This window comes from Phasianus colchicus, chromosome 28 (assembly GCF_987193195.1).
Source record: "Phasianus colchicus chromosome 28, bPhaCol1.hap1.1, whole genome shotgun sequence".
In the NCBI taxonomy this organism is placed as follows: Eukaryota; Metazoa; Chordata; class Aves; order Galliformes; family Phasianidae; genus Phasianus; species Phasianus colchicus.
Window position 1 is genome coordinate 1,380,354 of NC_143463.1, and position 19,169 is coordinate 1,399,522.

General features: G+C 60.5%; 3 protein-coding genes across 4 annotated transcripts; 2 read left to right on the top strand and 1 right to left on the bottom strand.

Annotated features, from left to right (window-relative positions):
• The first annotated feature begins 5,257 nt into the window (after positions 1-5,257).
• On the top strand, positions 5,258-16,341 carry KANK3 (KN motif and ankyrin repeat domains 3). 2 transcript variants are annotated; one of them, XM_031604751.2, is made up of 11 exons: positions 5,258-5,361; positions 8,713-8,787; positions 9,025-10,851; positions 10,919-11,018; positions 11,117-11,350; positions 11,762-11,849; positions 12,061-12,280; positions 12,379-12,521; positions 12,753-12,953; positions 13,043-13,141; positions 13,428-16,341. In XM_031604751.2, the coding sequence occupies exons 2-11, from the start codon at positions 8,751-8,753 to the stop codon at positions 13,482-13,484; spliced, it is 3,006 nt and encodes a 1,001-aa protein (XP_031460611.1). In that variant the 5' UTR covers positions 5,258-5,361; positions 8,713-8,750; the 3' UTR covers positions 13,485-16,341. The 2 variants fall into 2 exon arrangements, with proteins under 2 accessions (XP_031460611.1, XP_031460612.1); XM_031604752.2 differs by having other exon boundaries at positions 13,431-16,341.
• RPS28 (ribosomal protein S28) lies at positions 16,096-16,668 on the bottom strand. The gene is made up of 3 exons (XM_031604754.2): positions 16,552-16,668; positions 16,424-16,471; positions 16,096-16,358 (listed from the first exon to the last, which is right to left on the bottom strand). Exons 1-3 carry the CDS (start codon positions 16,588-16,590, stop codon positions 16,236-16,238), a joined length of 210 nt encoding a protein of 69 aa, XP_031460614.1. The 5' UTR covers positions 16,591-16,668; the 3' UTR covers positions 16,096-16,235.
• Positions 16,669-16,800: 132 nt separating this feature from the next.
• NDUFA7 (NADH:ubiquinone oxidoreductase subunit A7) lies at positions 16,801-17,906 on the top strand. The gene is made up of 4 exons (XM_031604753.2): positions 16,801-16,931; positions 17,041-17,090; positions 17,188-17,337; positions 17,659-17,906. The coding sequence occupies exons 1-4, from the start codon at positions 16,830-16,832 to the stop codon at positions 17,753-17,755; spliced, it is 399 nt and encodes a 132-aa protein (XP_031460613.1). The 5' UTR covers positions 16,801-16,829; the 3' UTR covers positions 17,756-17,906.
• Positions 17,907-19,169: the final 1,263 nt, after the last annotated feature.

Here is a 19,169-nt window from a genome sequence, read left to right on the forward strand (position 1 = left end):
TGGTGATGGAGATCAGCAAACCAATGGGTTACGAGCCACCCCACTGCGTGTGGGGCGTCTGTGGCACTCAGCAGCCCTAGGTTGGGCTGAATGCTGAGCAGTGTGACCCCTGTCCTGGGGTGTGCTGCTGGAAGATCCCATAGGAGCACTGTGGTTTGGTATTGCTCACAGATCCTCATATGGGATGTGCCCATGGCGCATGGAAAGTGCTTGGGACAGGGCACATCTGGGGTCCTGAGGTTGCAGCAGGGGCACTCCCTCTCTCCTTGCCAGCCCAGGTCCCTTCAGTCTGAACCCTGCAGCATTAATGCAATGCTCACCGTGCCAGAGCTCACATTCACACAGCATGAAATGCCTGTGGGTAGCTGAAACCAGGCAGAACCCTCCTCTGCCCATGGGGAGGAAAAGGCAGCGGCTGGGATGGGTTTCTTCTGAAAATAAACCACAATCCAGACAAGCGAGCGTTTGGAAAGCTTGCACCTCCCAGAGGTGCTCCTGGAGCATGAAGGGCCCAGCACAGCATGGATGTGCCATGCTGGGACCCTGTGGGGAGCAACCCGGCCTCTGCTGCAGCACTGTGCTCCTTCCATCACTGCAGCACTGTGCTCCCTCCATCCTGCACTGCTTACAGACAGGTTCCCTTAGGTTTGGGAGAAACCTTCCTTGGAAGGCGTCAGGAATTGTGGCGCACACAGGGGCACAGCCAAGGAGCCCTCTTTCCAGCTGGGCTGGGACAAGCAGCCCAAACCCACAGCAAAGCCCCTGGGAGGCACCAATATCCCACAGCCCACACCAGGACCTACATTCAAAGCTGATCCCTGGTACCAGTGCCCATACTCAGGACCAATCTCCAGTATCAGATCCACACACCACTACCAATGTCCACTCCCAACACCCCAGACCCACTACCAGCACAAATACCCCTTACCCAGTAACCAGGATCACTATGGCATCAATGCCCAGTGCCTCCCAGTCCCATTCCCAGTGCCTCCCAGCCCCATTCCTAGTTCTGACCCCCAGTGCCACTGCACTGATGCTTCCACCACCACCATCCTTGCAGGCTCTCGTGCCGCTGCCTTTGCAGCTTTATGAATATTGTAGCAAAGCCATTCCTTTCATCTCTGCTCCCTTCCAGGGAGCCCCAAACCTTCTGTACATTCATTTCCACCTCGCTACGCCACTTAATTATTTAAGCTCTCCTTCCCGAAAGTGGAGCCCTTCCATTATCGCTCCTTCCTCTGTGGCTCACGTGGAATTTGGGGACTTGCAAATCCACCTGGAGCCTCAAAAACCCAATTTTCAACAGCATCTTCTCCATTCACCTCTGAGGCAGCACAGCCGGGCCATTTGCTGGAGCAGAATGCCCTCACTCGGTGCTTTCCTCTCCATCCTATTGCTCCATATGGGTCATTCTCTGCTTAACTGCACCTCTGAGTGCCACTTGGAGCCCCATGCCCGCTCCCCAGCAGCACTCCCTGCGCTCACATCGGTGCGTCACCACCTGAATTAATCATCAGCTTCACTCCGTGCTGTGCTGCTCACCAGGAGAGATTTTTGCACATTAAAAATTAACAGCTCTAAATGATTGATGGCTGGGCAGAGCTCAGCCTGCTTCAGGATTGCTTTCCTAAATGGCTGTCACGCATCCCTGTCCCCAGACGTCCCCTGCAGAGCTCCAGGCACATGAAGGGGGATGGGGGGGAGCAAACTGGCATGGCAGCAGCCCCCCAGAATGAGCCTTAGCTGTATGAAGTGCCACCCATCTGCTGGAGAGGCTGAAGGGCTTTGGGTGGTGGAACTTTCAGGGTTCAACAGGGGTGCAGAAGGGATGCTCTGCCCCTGCACTGTTGCTGGTTGTTTGCTGGCCCCACGTGTGCAGGGCAAAATATGTGGTGTGTGGCAGTGCTGCAGGGCTGGCAGATGCAATCTGGGTCCTTCTGCCTTTCTCTCCCCGTTATCTGCATCTCTCCACATTGCTCCATGCTGTGCACTGGCATTTGGGAGCACTGAGGGGATGCACAGATCAGGGTAGGGGACAGAGAGCTTCTCTGGCTCATCCCTGCTGCCATCGTCCCAAAACCTGCACAGAGGGGCTGCCCCCACCCCCCAGCAGGACCCAACTGCTACCCACAGTCCCCCCAGCATCCACCCCAGGCACCCAACACAGGCATCCAGCGCCCCATCCAGCACCCAGCCCTCACCCACCCCCTGCACCTGTCCTGGGCTCCCATCCTGTGCACCCTCAGTACCCATTCCCAGCACCTTCCCCATGCATCCACCCCCAGCATCCACCACGGGTGTCCATTTTCAGCTCACCCCTTCCAGGACCCGTTCCAGACTCCTGCACAATACGCTTTCTCCTTTGCCACCTCCATTGCCCACTCCCAGCAAACATTCCTCTTGCACATCCACAGCACCCATCCCAGACTGCCATGCAATACACCCTTCTTACCTCTACCAACCCAGCACCCACTCCCAGCACCTATCTTTAGGATTAGGATTAGGGTTAGGGTAGGGTTAGGTTAACCCTCTCATGACCACGTAGGTCTCTGCAGCACCCAGCCCATTCACCCACCTCATGCACCCATGTTGTGCACCCAGCTGCAGCACCCACCGCATGCATATTCCCTATGCACCTACTCCATGTACCCACCTGTAGCACCCACTCTGTGCAACCACCTGCAGCCACCACTCCATGCACCCCCCCCATGCACACACCCTTAGCACCCCACACACCCTTCTGCATCACCCCCCAGCAGCACCCATCCATGCACGCACCCCACGCACCCCCTGCAGCACTGACTCCAGGCACTCACCTCTCGCACTCCCTCTATGCACCCATCTCCATGCACCCAGCTGCAGCACCCACCCCATGTGCATCCCCCATGCACCCACCCCACATACCCTTGCAGCACTCATCCTATGCACACACCCCATGCAAGCACCCTCAGCACCCCATGAACGCACCCCGTGCACCCCCCTGCAGCACTCACCTCATGCATGCACCCCATGCAAGCACCCTCAGCACACCATGCATGCACCCCATGCACCCCTCTGCAGCACTCATCCCCATGCACCCACCCAGTGTACCCCCCTGCATCACTCCCCTGCAGCACCCACCCATGCACCCACCCTATGCATGTAACCTCAGCACCCCATGCACCCCTCTGCAGCACCCACCCCATGCATGTGCCCTTGAATGCACCCCACACACTCCGGTATATCACCCCTCTGCATAACCCACCCCATTCATGCACCCCATGCAAGCATCCTCAGCATGCCATGCATCCCCCTGCAGCACTTACCCCATGCACGCACCCCATGCATGTACCCTCAGCACCCCATGCACTCCTCTGCAGCACCCACCCTACGCATGCACCCCATGCAAGCACTCTCAGCACTCCATGCAGGCGCCCCGTGCACCCCCCCTGCAGCACCCACCCTATGCACTACCCTATGCATGTATCCTCAGCACCCCCTGCACCCCTCTGCAGGACCCACCCCATGCACGCACGCCGTGCAAGCACCCTCAGCACCCCATGCACCCCCCTGCAGCACTCACCCCACGCACCCACCCCACGCTCTCGCCCAATGCACCCCCCCTTTATCACCACCACCCCGCAGCACCCATCCCTGCACCCCTCACGCACCCTCCTCTCCCCTCCGCTCCTCCCCCCGCTCCCCCCGCCATCTCCGCTCTCCCCGGCCCTCCGCCGCCCCCTCCCGGCCGTGCCCGGAGCTCAGCTCGGTGCCGCCCCCGGGGGCCGCGGGGCCGGGGAGGGCGGCCCGGAATCGATCGGCTCCGTTCCCGCATCCGCCCCACGCGGAAGGAGGGATGCGGTCCCGTAAGGCGGGATGCGGAACAGCCCACGGAGGGGAAGCGGTGCGGAAAGGATCGTCGGCCCCGCGGCAGCGCTGCCGTCAATGGTCCGATTGTGCGCCGGGAACAGACGCGGCTTTTCTGCCGCCGTCAATGGAGGGGCTGTGCGGCCCCGCGGAGGGCAGGGAGGGTCTGGGAGAGCGCTGCTGGAAATGTCAAACGGGGGGCGGATGCTGAGAGCCCGAGGGCGGAGGTGGGGGAGGCCGCCGGGAATGGTTCCCGATGGAGGGACGGAGAGATGTTTGCTGGCTCCCTCATCCCGAGCACCCGGCTGGGATCATTTAGGCTGCTGAGGGCGCGGAGGCGTTCTGAGGCCGCGCTGTGGCCCTGGAGCGCATCAACACACCCCAGTCCCACTCTGCGGGGTGACGGGAAATGGTGGGTAAAGCTGAGCTGACATCACTCACTGGGGCTGCCATGGGGCTGCCGTCCCACCGCTGAGCACAACGCCCTCTCCCTTCTGGTGCTGCTCGGTGATGGGAAGGCGTTCCCCGAGCTGTGCTGGGGCTCCAGCCTTCTGCTCCCACCCCATCACCGTGCCCAGGGCCGGCCGACAACTGCAGGGCAGGGACGGGGGCAGGGATGGCCGGAGGGGCCGGGAAGTTCTGCCTGCAGCACTTCTGGGACGCGTTTATGGCCGTGTAACGGCAGGAAGGGGCCGATCCCCCCGGTACCGCTGGACTGAGGCCAAAGCAAACCGCGGCACGGCAGAACTGCGCGGCGTTCTCCAAGTAGGGCCGGGCACAAAAAAAGCCGCCCGGCCTTCCCAAAGGCATCGCCTGAGATAAGAGCCGGAACCCGACGGGTGGCACCTGCGGCCGGCGAGATCAGAGCGGGCATCTGCGGGGGGGTTGGCGGGGCTGCCCGGGGACGGGAGGGCACACGGGGTGACACGGCGGGGGACACGGAGATGGAGAAGCGGCACGCAGCGCTCGGTGGGGACACCGCGGATTTGGGGGCACTGCTGCCGTCGCGATGGGGAAACTGAGGCACGGCCGCGTCTATGGGCGCAGGCGGGGCTGGCAGGGAGCAGAGAAGTGGGCTTGCAGGGAAAGGAGCCCTACGAGACGCTCTTCTGACTTAAATAAAAGTGGTTCGATGTTTTCTATGAACCGAAAACCCGTCGGGTTGCAGAACTTCTCGCCCCGACGGCCGCTCCCGGGAACGCGAATCCGGGACTGCGGACCGCAGAGCCCCGCACGGCTCAGCCGCAGCGCTCCCGGCTCCGAAATCCACCATTTTTGGCACAAACGCCCTTTCCAACAGTGCCGCTCTTCCCGCGAGCCGCGTTACGGAAGAGAGCTGGAAAAACACCCGAGGGTTCGGATGGATCGCGCTGGGAGGGAAAGGGAAAGGGCTCCCGCCCCCCCGCCCCGCCCCGGCCCCGCTGCCGGCCCGCCCCGCCGGGCTCCGTCCTACAGCCGCCGGGCCCCGAGCGGCCCCGCGTAGGGCTGCAGCCCCGCGCCCGGCCCGGACCCGAGGTGAGGGGGCTGCGGGAGCGGCGGGCGGGGGGAGCGCCGTGAGCGCTGCGGGACGGGGCCGCCGCTCGGGGCCCGCGGAGGGGCCGCGTCGGAGCTGCCGGGACCGCGGAGGGGTGGGGCGGCCCCGGGCATCGCGGGCGGGCGGGACGCGGAGCGGGGCCGGAGAGGGGGCTGCGTTCCGTCGGGTCGGGCCGGGCTCTGCTGCTCTGCACGGGAAAAGGGGAATCCTGGGGGGTCTTAGGATGGGGTGCTGCGCGGCTCCCCGGGGCGGTGGGGACCACGGATGTGGGGTGCTGCGGGGCACCCCGTGGTGATGGGAATCTGGGGGTGCTGTGGGGGCTCCCCATGGTGATGGGGACCCAGAGAAGTGGGGTGTTGTGGGGCACCTCACGGTGATGGGGACCTGGGGATTTTGTGGGGCACCCCATGGTGCTGGGGACCCAGAGAAGTGGGGTGCTATGGGACACCTCATGGTGATGGGGACACGGAGAAGTGGGGTGTTGTGGGGCACCTCATGGTGATGGGGACCTGGAATTGCTGTGGGGCACCTTATGGTGCTGGAGACACGGAGAGCCAAGGGTGCTGTGGCATTCCCTGGGGCGCTGGGGACCTGGGGGTGCTGTGGGAAACCTCGTGGTGTTGGAAACCCACAGAAGTAGGGTGCTACGTGGCACGCCATGGTAATGGGGACATGGGGGTGCTACGGGGAACCTCATAGTGATGGGGACCCCCAGAAATGTGACATACCGTGGTGCTGGAGACCCAAAGTGCTGGGGGTGCTGTGGGGCTCTCTATGGTGATGGGGACCTGGGGGTGCTGTGGGGCACCCCATGGTGATGGGGACTTGGAGAACTGGGGGAGCTGTGGATCTCCCTGGGTACTGGGGGTTCTTTGGGGAACCCCATGGTGAAGGGGACCTGGGGGTGCCATGGGACCCCTGGGCTACTGTAGGCACACGGTGTGCAGTGGAGTCATAGTGCTCTCAGATGGAGAGGGCTCAGCCCTCAGGGGACCCACAGCTGTTGTCACTAGCTCCAAAGGAACTGGGAGCTGGTGGGATGTGCTGGTGGGCTGCACTATGGGTGCAGGACTGGCAGTGCGGCCAGGCAGGCAGTGGGGACAGCATGGAGGCACGGTGAGCAGAGCTGGTTGTCCCCTTTCTTTGGGGCAGGGGGAGGGGTGCTGAGCATCACCCAGCCATACCCATCCTGCTGCACTGCTGGTGGCATCGCAGGGGATGTGCAGACGTGTCACCACAATGGCTCCATGCAAGGATCCCGAATCACAGCGGGGTGCTGGCAGCTCCGGCCCTCCCACTGTGGAGGAAGCTGTCTGTGCTCAGTGCTTTCCCTTTAACTTTGGGTTTTGGGGCTTATCGCTGCACGCAGCTTCGAGGGAAACGTGCCTGCAGAGATAAATCAAGCTGCAGTGGCCAGGGCTGCTCTGGACTCTGTTCTTCTCACATTCCTCATGACCTCAGTGTTTGGCTCAGAGGAAGGTTGCTGAGTGCTGTCAGTGTGTCCACCCACAACTGCCATCGCCCCGCTGCAGCCCCACAGATGGCACAGCTGGGCCGGGCCTGGCACCACTGTGCCCCTGCCTGGGGAAACACCAGTGCCAGAAGCTTCAGCATCAGCGGGGTTGGCACGGGGTTCTCCTGCCCGTTGGAGCGGTGCCTCGAGCAGAGCATCGGGGGGCAGGAGGTGCAAGGTGGGGTGTGGGCACAGCCGGCATTGCCCAGCCCTGTGCCCCACCTGCAGCAACAAAGCCGCCGTGCTCCTCCTGCCGGGACACAGAGAGCGGCCGCTCTTTGAAGCGGTGCCACGGTGCTGGAGGCTGCTGGGACGAGGGGACAAGGCTGGCCTTGTGCAACCAAACCCAGCAGGTGACGGAGGAGATTTAACCCTCTCACTACGGTGTGCCACCTCTGTCCGCCTCCGCTTCTCATCCTCAGAGCTGAGCTGATGCTCTCCCGTCCCCTGGCACAGGTGGGTGCACACGCATGGCCAGCAGCGTGGAGCAGCGCTGAGAAAGGGCACCGTGCCCCGAGCCGTGCAGGAAGCATCGTGATGCCCGGCTCTTATGGGGCCGGAGCGGGGCTGGAGCGGGGCCAGAGCTGTTCCTGGCGCGGCCCCAGGCAGGACAATTCCCGGTCGCGCGGCGGAAGGGAGCGCCGGGGCCGTGCAGCCGTTCCTGTTGCTCTCCCTTTTCCTCCCGCTCGATTCACAGCGGTGCTCAGGGGAAGTTTATCCTGGCCTCAGCGCTGCTTAATGACCTGCAGGGAGGAAACCAAGCACTTCCCCGGCTCAGCGAGGAGGGGACGCGCTTCAATTTACGGGCTTGGGGCTCCTCTCTGCATGGCTTCCACGGGGCTGTGGGGAGCAAAGTGCCCGGAGTGCAGCCCCAGAGCTGTGGGATGGATGCAGGCAGCTCCTGAGCCCCGGGGCCATCGCTGAGGGATGAGAGCTGCCTGCCGTGTGCTGGGGAAGCTGAGATGGGCCGTTCCAGCACAGGGATCGCTGTGATGCAGCTGTTTCCCACCTGGCAGCACTGTTCCCACTGCCCCATGCACAGATGCTGTGGCACATTGGGGCTGAGCAGTGGCAGCTCCTTGGGCTGTGAGCTCACCCCTGGAGCGCGGCCCACGCTGCCATTTCCCTTCCTTCGCCTCTCGTTGGGTTCACAGGAACAGCCCAGCCCCTTTTTGTGCCTTTCTCCTGCAGGGAAGGGAAGCACTAATTCTCATTGCTCCTTATGCTGAGTGCCAGGCTCGTGGTTGGGCGGGCATCCCGCTGGCTCCCACCCAGCCTGCGCGTGCCTGGCTCCTGGGAAAGCCAGGCTCCCATTTCATCCCTCCACCCCCCTCCTTCCCCCCCCGCCACTCCTTCTCCTGTGCTTTCATCAGGAAAAGCAGCCAGGTTCCTCCTGCGCACACTGAGCAGCCCCCAGCAGGGTGGGAGATGTGGTGCAAAGCAGTGATGGGTGCTGGAAGCTGCTGGTGGTCGTGTAGCTTTGTGAAGCATCAATTTGTGTGATCCTGGGAAGATTCCTCACTGCCTGAAGGCTCAATGCCCTGCTCCTTCTCCCCACTCTGACTCATGGCTTTTTGCACCCTCAGAGCTGGCAGTGCAGTCAGCCCAGGCTGCAGAGCATTCCTTAAATGTACAAACAATCCCTGGGAGCAGCTCCAGCCATCAGGCACCAGGAGGGAGCCGGGCAGAGTCGGGGCATGGCTGCAGGGATATGGCCCAGCTTTGGGGTTGGGGGACCCCAGCTGGGGAAGCGGTGTGAGGTGGTGGGGTCGGGCTGGATTACAGTGTTTTGCAGCATGGGGCCCCACTGTCATTTCAGGTTGATGGTCCCCTCCTCAGCAGCACTGCAGGGAGAAGATGGCTCAGCCTGCACACCTGAACCAGAACCTGCCAGGTAAAGGGACCAGAGCTGCATGTGGGGATTGGGGGTGGGGGCACCACTGGATGCAGGGTTGAATTGATGGTTTTCCTCATCCCAGCTGAGTTCAAAGCAGAGCAGAGTCCTGCAGCACCCGAAGGCACGCAGGTGCCGTCCACCATATCACCTCCAGCAGCATCCCTGTACAGCACAGCAGAAATGCCCTCCTGCCTCCACCAGGCCACTGCCTGAGCATCTCTGCTTGCCTTGCAGATCTCGGCGGCCCGTTTTTGTACAGGGACCAGGATGATGGCGAGAAGAGCTCGTACTCAGTGGAAACCCCCTATGGCTTCCTCTTGGACCTGGATTTCCTGAAATACGTCGACGACATCGAAAGCGGCCAAACGCTCAAGAAGGTGCCGCTGCCGCGCAGGGCGAAAGGGACGCGGCCGCAGCCCGGCACGCTGCGCAGCCCCAGCAGCCACCCCAGCGCCTGGACCTCCACCGAGTCCCTGGCCTCCACGCTCAGCGAAGATGGGAGGAGTGCAGTGCTGCTTTCCCCGCACGGCCGGGCCGTCCCTGAGCCCCCCGGCAAGCAAACCTCGCTCCCCACGTCCCCCCCGCCTGCGGTGCGGCTGCTCCCACCTCCTGCCCGCAAGTGCCTGGCGCGGAACCCGCAGGTGGAGAAGACCTTGCTGGAGACCAGCAGGAGGCTGGAGCAGGAGCAGAGCCGCTCGCAGCCGGGCGCCCCGAGCCAGGTGCACCCGTGGGTGCCGGCAGGGTCCGAGGGCCAGCCGGGCTCCGTGCGGATGAGCCCCGGCAGCTCAGGGCGCAGCACTCCGGCTGCAGGGCTCGGGACGGCCCCACTGCAGCACGTGAGGGAGCAGATGGCCGCGGCCCTGCGGCAGCTGAGGGAGCTGGAGGAGCAGGTGAAAACCATCCCGCTGCTGGAGATGCAGATCTGCGAGCTGCAGCGGGAGAAGGCGAAGCTGATGGAGAAGCTGTCAGCGGAGCCCAGCAAGGTGTTGTCGGATCATCCCGATGGGAGCGAGGAGCAGCCCCACGCAGAGCTGGAGGGAGAAGTGGAGCCGGCGAAGGGACGAGCGAGCAAGATAGCAGAGCTGAGGAAGCTGACGGAGAAGCTGGCTGTGCCGGAGCGGGGCGGCCGCAGCGTGCAGGGCAAGAGCGTGGCAGCCAGGCCCAGGGCTGCAGAGAGGCAGTGCCGCTCCGTGGCGGTGGGCGAGGAGCGAGCCATGAGCGACGCCGTCTTCTACTACCGATCGCAGCAGCAGGGCAGCGACGTGGATGGGGGGGAGCGCCGGGACGCGGCCGTGTGGGTGCTGGAATCCTCGCTGGGCCTGGCCCCGGAGACAGAGAGGGAGCTGGAGCTGCTGCAGCAGACGGTGGGGCACCAGAAGGACGTGATCGCCATGATGGAGGGGCACCTGCGGGAGGCCACGCGCGAGCTGGAGGAGCTGCGCAGGGAGGTGTGCGCCCGGCAGCCGCGCAGCCGTGTGGACAAGGAGGTGACGGCCAGGCCGCAGGTGGCCGAGGCCGTGGTGGAGGCGGCGGTGGCCACGCAGAGCCGAGCGGCCGGAGAGAGCGTGGAGATGGCGGACGTGGCCGTGGGCTGCGCGCCGCAGACCGCCTGCATCGGGGTCGGCTGCCGGCCCCGTGGGCTGGACGTGGCTGTGGGGCCCGATGCGGCCGTGGGCCGTGAAGATAAAGGCAGCCAGTCCGACGTGAGCCCCCCCGATGCGGAGCCCATCGGTACCGGCCCTGCTGACCCCAGCCCTGACAACGCGGGCCCCGCCGGTGCGGGCTCTGCTGACGCAGGCGCTGCCGACCCGCGTCCCACCAGCGTGGGCCCCGCTGATCCAGGCCCCGCCGTCCCAGCCTGCGAGCAGATGGAGCCCGCTGTGCGTGATGCTGGATGCCAGCAGCCCCCCCCCGGCAGTCCCAGTGCCCCCAGCCCGCAGAGTGCGGCAGTGCTGGAAGCAATAGGGGCTGCTGCACATCCCGCGGTGCTCTCGGCGGAGGTGGAGGATGGCAGCCAGGCGCCGGCACAGGACGGCAGAGCGGCACCCAGCCCTGCAGCCAGTGAGTTGGGTGGGGGCTCGGGCTGCGCCCCGACTTACCGGGCTCTGATCCCATCTCTGTGCTGCAGGAGCCCTGAAATCTATCATGAAGAAGCGGGACGGACCTCCTCGGAGCGAGGCTGAGGGCAGCAAGAAGAGCCTGCAGTTTGTGGGCGTGCTGAACGGGGAGTACGTGCTCGGGGTCCCGGGGGGCTGCCCCTTCCCCCAGCCACGGGGCAACGGGGGGACCAGGTGGGTGCAGCCATTGAGCCCCTCTCTCTGCGCAGGTACGAGAGCACATCCAGTGAGGAGGAGGAGGAGGAGGAAGAAGAGGAAGGAGACAGCTCCTCCGAGAAGGCTTCAGCTGACAGCTCTGACAGCGAGGAGCCGGGGGGCACTGACACCTCAGAGGAGGAAGAAGAGGATGCTGAGGATGGGGACGGACAAAGCGAGCTGAGCAGGCAGCAGGAGGGTGAGGGGGCCAGCACAGCCCCCCCAGAGCCCCCCGAGGTGAAGGAGAAGTAAGTGCTGAGCCTGCACCGTGCTGCGCTCCTGCTGATGGGAAAAACACACTCATCTCCTGCAGAAAGCATCGGGCAGGAAAAGTTGCTCCAGCGTCACTGGTCTGCTAAGGAAACCCTGAGAACAAGGCTGCAGCTGTGTCTGTTCTACAGGAGTGATGGGAAAAAAAAAAAAAAAAGGCATTTTTTAACAAAGGAAAAAATTCAGCCTAAAAATGGGCAGATCAGTGTCTGAGCATGTCCATATAAGGCTGTGTTTGGCAGGCTGGACCCCCCCCAGGGGCATGGCCACAGAACTGGGGGGAGGGCACCAGCGATGGGGACGTTCCCTGGGGGGGGGGGTGAAACCTCAGGGCTGGGGGGGCGGGGGCTCCGTGCCCTTGGGGCCATAACCACCCTTGTGCCCCCCAGGTTTGAGCTGAGTCCCAGGATGCGGGAGGCCTGCCTCATTGTTAAGACCCACCTGGGCCACCCCATAGCCACCAAGAGCAAGGAGGCGGTGAGTTGGGTGCTGCGGGTGGGATGGGTACCACCAGGCCAGCCCTCCCCTAAGATGGGCCAGCAATGCTCACAGCAGCACTTTTCTTCCCAAAGCCTGGCCCAGATATCCCAAAATCCCACGTAGACTCAGGGCTGTCCCTGCATGGGGCTGAGTTGGGGGGTCCTGCCTGTGTCCCGTGCCGAGGCTCAGCCCCACTCACTGCCTGCAGCTCGCCAGCAGCAGCCTGGTCCTGCAGGAATGGTTCCGTCTGTCCAGCCAGAAGTCATCCATCCCCGACACGGTTGCCAACCACCTCCTGGCCTTTGCTGAGCTCTCACCAGCCCTCCTGGCCCACGTGGTCAACCTGGCCGATGGGAATGGCAACACAGCCCTGCACTACAGCGTCTCCCACTCCAACTTCCACATTGTGAGGCTGCTGCTGGACACAGGTGGGTGCCCCCCGGGTCTGCACAGCCCCATAAACATCCCACTGCTGGGATGCCCTGGGAGCAGCACCCCCAAACCCCTCCTCTACCGTTCCCCACAGGGGTCTGCAATGTGGACCACCAGAACAAAGCTGGTTACACAGCCCTCATGCTGGCAGCTCTGGCGGCCGTGGAGCAGGAAGACGACATGAATGTGGTCAGGAGGCTCTTCAGCATGGGCAACGTCAACGCCAAGGCCAGCCAGGTTGGTGTAGGCTGGGGGCCACCATGTCCTGACCCCTTGCAAGCAGCTCCTGGCTCCATGCTCACATCCTGAGCTCACCTGGAGGGGCCGGTATTTGGGGAGGGCATCATATCAGGAGCTCCTTCCACCCAGGAGGTGCTCAGAGCCCACGTGGGCACTGGGGACAGCAGTGGGACGAGCAGGTGGCCCAGCTGGGGTGGAACCATCCTGGCAGTGTTCCTCGTGTCACAGGCTGGCCAGACAGCACTGATGTTGGCCGTCAGCCACGGACGGCAGGAGATGGTGGAAGCCCTGCTGGCCTGCGGGGCTGACGTGAACCTGCAGGACGAGGAAGGCTCAACTGCACTCATGTGTGCCTGCGAGCACGGCCGTGTGGAGACTGTGAAGCTGCTGCTGGCTCAGCCCACCTGCGACGTCTCCATTGTGGACAGTGTAAGGCTTCTCTGCCAGGGCCTGAGCACACTCACCCGCCCCCAGACCCAAACCCAAACCTCTCCCAACTGCTCTCCTATCCTCCTTAGGATGGTAACAACGCTGTCACCATCGCGCTGGAGGCAGGACACAGCAACATTGCAGTGCTCCTGTATGCCCACCTCAATGGGACAAAGGCACAGCCACAGGTGAGTGCTGCAGCCCCCTCAGCTTTGTAAGGGACACAGAGGTAGCACCACGCTGCCAGTAGGGCTGCTCAGTGGACAGGTGACACGGGGAGGGCAATGGGGCTGCGACTCAAGTGAGAGCAGCTGATGGTGCCCAAGGAAGGTGCTGTGGAGGCAACAGCAGTGTCCCACGGGTGGCAGATGCTCTGTGCATCCTTGGTGGGAGGGAAACAGCTTGGCCAGCCCTGACCAGGAGCCACAAGAGGGGTCTCTGGTGACATTCATTGACTCTGCTCCTTCTCTGCAGCAGGGGACATCAACAGCAGGCACCAAGAGCCCTGGGAGCCCAAAGAAACCAAATTAGAATGACCTTTGGATCCGGCTGCGTGCCAGCTGGCCACCACCAGAGCCAGGCTGTCACTTGTCCCCCTTCCTGCTGCTCCTTCGCGTGCTGAATCGCTCCCTGAGGCTGCGGATGTTTTCCATCTCCGCTCCACAGAGCAGGCACTGTCCCTGGGCCTCAGTGCAGGAAGTGTCCCACTGCAGCTGCAGGAGCACTGCAGGGCTGCGAGGGGGAGCGGGGCTGTGGGAGGGCAAGCAGCAGCAGCAGCAGGAGAGGGGATGTGGAGCAGCTGCCTCGCAGCCACAGGAGCAATTCCAGACTGAAATATGCGCTCGTCTTTCCTGGCATTTCCTTCCCCAACAGAAACCCAGCTCTTCTCTAACACATGCACACAAAAGAAAAAATTATATATATTTTATATATATATACACTAAGCAATATATATATATAAAAAGTTGAACATCAAATCACTCAATGATTTGATTTGCTCAATGGGAGCCAAAAGTTCTGGGTGCTCAGGGCTGCAGCCGAGCTGACAGAAGAGATGAGAGCCACAGCTGCGTTTAGGGACTGAGACTGCCCAGCCTGTGCCAGGAGCCACAGAGATGAAAGTCAGCCCACAAGCATTTCCCATTTTAAAAATCCCACAGCCACCAACCATCCAGGGGCTGTCGCTGCCTTCACAAGTCTGCTTGCCCTCCCCAAGGGGAGGAGCGTGGCTGCTAGCTCCAGAAATAGAGCAGCAAGAAGAGCTCAGACAGCCTAGGGCCTACAGAGATGGACAAGTATGTAGGAACGTGTGTCTGTGCAAGTGTGCACCAGGCAGGATGAGGACAAGGTAAGGATGAGGACTGACAGCAAACAAAACAAGAAGGCTTTTGCATGTGAAGCAGGCCCTGCTCTAAGGTAAGCAATGCTGCAGCCCCCACTGCCACCCCTTGGCTCCTCTTCTTCCACTGAGGCACACAAGGCCTGGTCTGAGCCACCTCACCAGCTGGGAAATGCTCCCAGGAGAGCTGCTCTGGGCAGCACTCTGCTGTTCTCACCTTGTTTCAGCTTTGCACTGAAGTTACTACATGATGCTTACAGCCACTCTCCAGTACACTGCTCTGTATTACTCCATACTCACTGCTTTTGTTTCACACATCTGTTTACTGACATTTTTATACTGATGTTTATTTTTAAGACAAATAAAATTTAAACTTATTTTGAAATATTACAGCCACCATCAACACTCTCCTGTCTCTTTGTCTGGTTACAGCCCTGGCCCTCTGCACTCCAACCCTGCAGGTTTATTGAACTGCTTAAATCCATCTGTGGTGCTTTTTATTTCCAGCTGAAGTGTTTCAGAGCAGAAAACCTGAAGCCTGGATTCAGGTCCTGTGAGGTGATGGCTTCTGGTCTGTCCCACTTCACAGAACCAAATGTAGCACTGAGACCAGGTGCAGCCCTTTGCTCCCTGCTGCTAATGCTGTACAGCTGTACTGCTATGAACAGAATGAGGCTGCGAGGTCCTTGCAGGGCAGGAGGGTACAGTGACCACACAGACAAGTGGGGAGGGCTACAGCTGCTCTGAGCCACCCCACTCACTACAAATGCATGCCTACCTGGCCACTCACTCACAGCTGATGCTTTGTGTCAACCAGCAGCACAGCTGGCAGCCCTGCTCTGTTGCCTGTCCTCAGCACACCACATTCTTTGGTCACTGCCAGTGCTATGCTGGGAATGAAAAGCAGTCAGATAAGAGAACTCCACAGCAGGCCTCTCCTTGCACTGAGCCAGCCCTGGAGAACTCTGCTGTGTCACAAGAACCAAGGGAAGGCAGGCTCACTCTATGATCTGAAATTAAAGGGACACCAAAGAGGAATCAAGAATCAGATAAAGCAACAGCACACACACATACCTGACAATCCTAAGCTCAGTAATTGGAACATTCAGTTCCACAAATCCTCTCCTCAACTTTTGGAAGCTCAAACTTTCTTCCTGGTCACTGAAGTGCCTTAATGAGGTTCAGGACATTGAAGGAAGACAAAGATTCTCACCTGAACCGTGACAGTTTTCAGACTGGCTCTTAATATTTTGTCCTACCTCTACCTTTATTTAGCGGCCTAAAATAAACTTCTGGCTGGTCTTGTGGCAGAAGTGAAAGCTGAAGGCACTGATGTTGATTTACTGACACCTTGAAGAAGAAAGGTTAACACTTGCTCTCTGTGGGTGACTGCCAGGAAAGACAGCAAGGAGTTGTATTTATAGCAGCACTGATGGAATTGCTTACTGAGGACAGAAAGGCTGAGGCAGCAGGCAGTTACTTTGCAGGCTGGTAAGTTAGCCTCCAAATTATAACAGAACTTTATAGAAGCAAGCACAGTAGCACCTCCCTGCTGGTTACACACAGAGCTAGCAGAAGTCAGAAACGAGGTTGCTGTAACCAAAATAAAGTTAGCCTTGTTACAAGTAACAAGTTAACAAAAATACAAGAACAGAACATCATCAGGATGAAGGCATCACGTATAGGCACAGTTCTAAGAGCAGGCTTCGTTCCCTCTATGGAGCCCCAAACCAAAGGCTGACACGCACACAAAGGCAGGCTATAAATCTAAAACACTCAATAAGCGAGTCCCGGGCAAAAAGCTACTGGAAAAAAAACCTTTATTGGGCAACCACCGGCACCCCGCTGCTCTCCATCTCGCTGCAGGCCGCCCCAAACGCACGCGGCGCCCACCAGCAGCGCGGTGCGAAACCCGGCCGGGCAGCTGGGGCGGCCCGCAGAGCTCAGCGCAGCCGCCGCGCCTCGCGTTCGGACTCGAGCAGGGTGAGGACGTCTCCCTCTCGCACCGGTCCCTTCACGTTGCGGATGATGGAGCGGCTCGTGTCGTCCATGAACTCCACGCGCACCTGGGGCGAAGCAAAGCGTCAACGCGGCCCGGCAGCCCCACGGCCCGGCCCAGCGGCCCGCTCACCTGCGTGCACTGCCCCTGGGAGCCGGTCCGGCCCAGCACCTTGGTGACCTGCGGGCACAGAGCAGCGCGTCAGTACCCGGACATCGCCCCGCCCGCACGGAGCCCCTCGCGGCCCCTCGCTTCCCCACCCTGGCCAACTTGATGGGCTGCACGCGGCTCGTGTCCATGGCGGCTCCGAGGGCAGGAAGGGGGAGGGGCCTCTCTGCACCACTTTATATAGCGACAAAGCTCGCGAGATCCAATAAATCGCGCGCGACTCAGTTAATCTCACGAGACCTAGCAAACATCATGCGCTCCCGCCGCACGGCCTCACCATGTGCACATCCAAATCTCGCGATATTCAATATAACCCCCGCCCCCCCAGCTCTTTCTCGCTTTTTTCTCCCCAAGTCTCGCGAGGCCCAACATGCACCGCGCCCTCCCGCCCCGCCCCTCGCTGCCCTTCACAACAGCCAAGATGGCGACGGCCACCCGCCTCATCCAGCGGCTCCGTAACTTCCTGGCGGGGGTAAGGGCGGCTCCGGCCCGCGGCACCGCGCGTCCTGCTTGCTGCTGCCGAGCTCTGGCGGCCGCGTTGTGGCGGCCTCCGTTTGAGATTCTCTCGCCTTGCCTTGCAGCGGGACCTCCAGGCCAAGCTGGCGCTGCGCTACACGGAGATCTCCAAGAGGTACCGCTGTGGGGGGGCAGCGCTGCGCCCTTGTAACCCGGCGGTGCTGAGGCCTTCTGGCAGCAGCCCTTGTGCTGCAGCTCTCGCACCTTTGCAGGACGCAGCCGCCGCCCCGGCTCCCGGTGGGTCCTAGCCACAAACTCGCTGACAACTATTACTGCACCCGGGACGGGCGCCGGGAGGCGGGTCCGCCCATCGTGGTCGCCTCGGGGCTGAAAACCCTCGCAGCGGGGGCTGAAGGCAGCAGGTAGGTGGGAGCCCCTCTGCCCAGAGTGGGCGTGAGCCTCGTGGTTTGCACCAAAATACTGCTCTTTGTACAGCAGGGGATGCCCCATCCCTGGAGGCATTCAAAGCCAGGCTGGATGCAGCTCTGGGCAGCCTGGGCTGCTGGTTGGCGACCCTGCATATAGTAGGGGGGTTGAAACTGAATCTTTGAGGTCTGTTTCAACCCAGGCCATTCTATGATAATGGGCAGTGCTGGCAGCTTTCACAGGTTAAAAGAACACTGAGCTGATTCTTTGTGCTTTTCTCTAGTACAGCATCTTCTTTTTTCCTTTTTGTACCCCAGCTCAAGCTCTGCAGTGACAGCAGTTGACAAAAAGCCAGTGACACCGGGGCCAGTGCTTAAGAAGTGGGAAATCTCAAAAGACCAGCCCTACTTGTGAGAAATGAGTGTGATGAGCCTGGATGTATGGATCCTGGTTCATTAAAAAGCAGCACTTTTATGGTAAGCCTGCAGTGGATTTAGCTATGGAAATGTTATACAGAACATATTTGCACGCACAACTAATAAATGTATTTAAAGTTGTGATTATTCTCCCCTTTTGTCTGTTCTGTTGGAGTTACTGAAATTGTTCTTTAGTGCTGTTTTGGTTGTGAAATTATTTCAAGAGGATAATAGGATGATGTACAAACTTGAGCTTGGGCTTAGCAAGAGAAGACCCAGAAACACAGCTGGGATATCCCTAATGGACAGAGTTGAACAACACAACTGGCACTCTTTATGTTCTGGTAAGAGATATCCATTAACTGTGGCACTGCTTAGCTCTCAGCAGCCTCAGATGGGCTGTCTGATGGGCTTAGCATCCATCAGTTCATTCTGCTTTTACACCCATAAGGCTGTGACTTGAATGGTTGGGACAGATTTTGCTCTGGAGCCTGGCTTGTAGCACACCAAGCACCTTGAGACATTTGGCATGGCTGGGAGGAATCCAGCTGCTGACCAATGCTTCCCAAGACAACTGTTAAGAGCAGAACAGTCAGTTGTGATAGGGGCCCCTCCAGGCTCACCCTGCCAGCAGCAGGTCTCCACCGCCCAGCACCCAGCCCTGTGAGGACCTGCGAGTTTCAGTGATGAGTGGTGTCCACCAGTGGTGAGTATTATTGTTTTGCTAGCATATCTTTGTAAGGGTATGAGCTCGTTTGCCAACTCTGATTCTCCAATTTGCCAAATCTGTTCATCCATCTGGGCAGCTATCCAACCCCGCCCCATAACATAGAAGCACAGAATCCTAGAATGGCCTGGGTTGCAAAGGCCCACAGTGCTCATCCAATCCCAACCCCCTGCTGTGTGCAGGTCACCAGCCAGCAGCCCAGGCTGCCCAGAGCCACATCCAGCCTGGCCTTGAATGCCTGCAGGGATGGGGCATCCACAGCCTCCTTGGGCAACCTGTTCCAGTGCCTCACCACCCTCTGGGTGAAAAACTTCCTCCTCATCTCCAACCTAAACCTCGCCTGTCTCAGTTTAACACCATCCCCCCTTGTCCTATCACTGTCCACCCTCATAAACAGCCATTCTCCCTCCTGTTTATACGCTCCCTTCAGGTATTGCAAGGCCACAATGAGATCTCCCTGGAGCCTTCTCTTCTCCAAGCTAAACAAGCTCACTTCCCTCAACCTTTCTTCATAGGAGAGTTGTTCTAGCCCTCTGATTGTCTTACTGGCCCTCTGGACCCGTTCCAAGTGCTCTGTGTCCTTCCTGTACTGGGGAACATTGACGATACCAATTAATGCCTCCTAATGCTAGCTTTAACTCAGGATAGCAGCCTCAAGATGCCACGTTCTCAGGGGTAAAGGCGT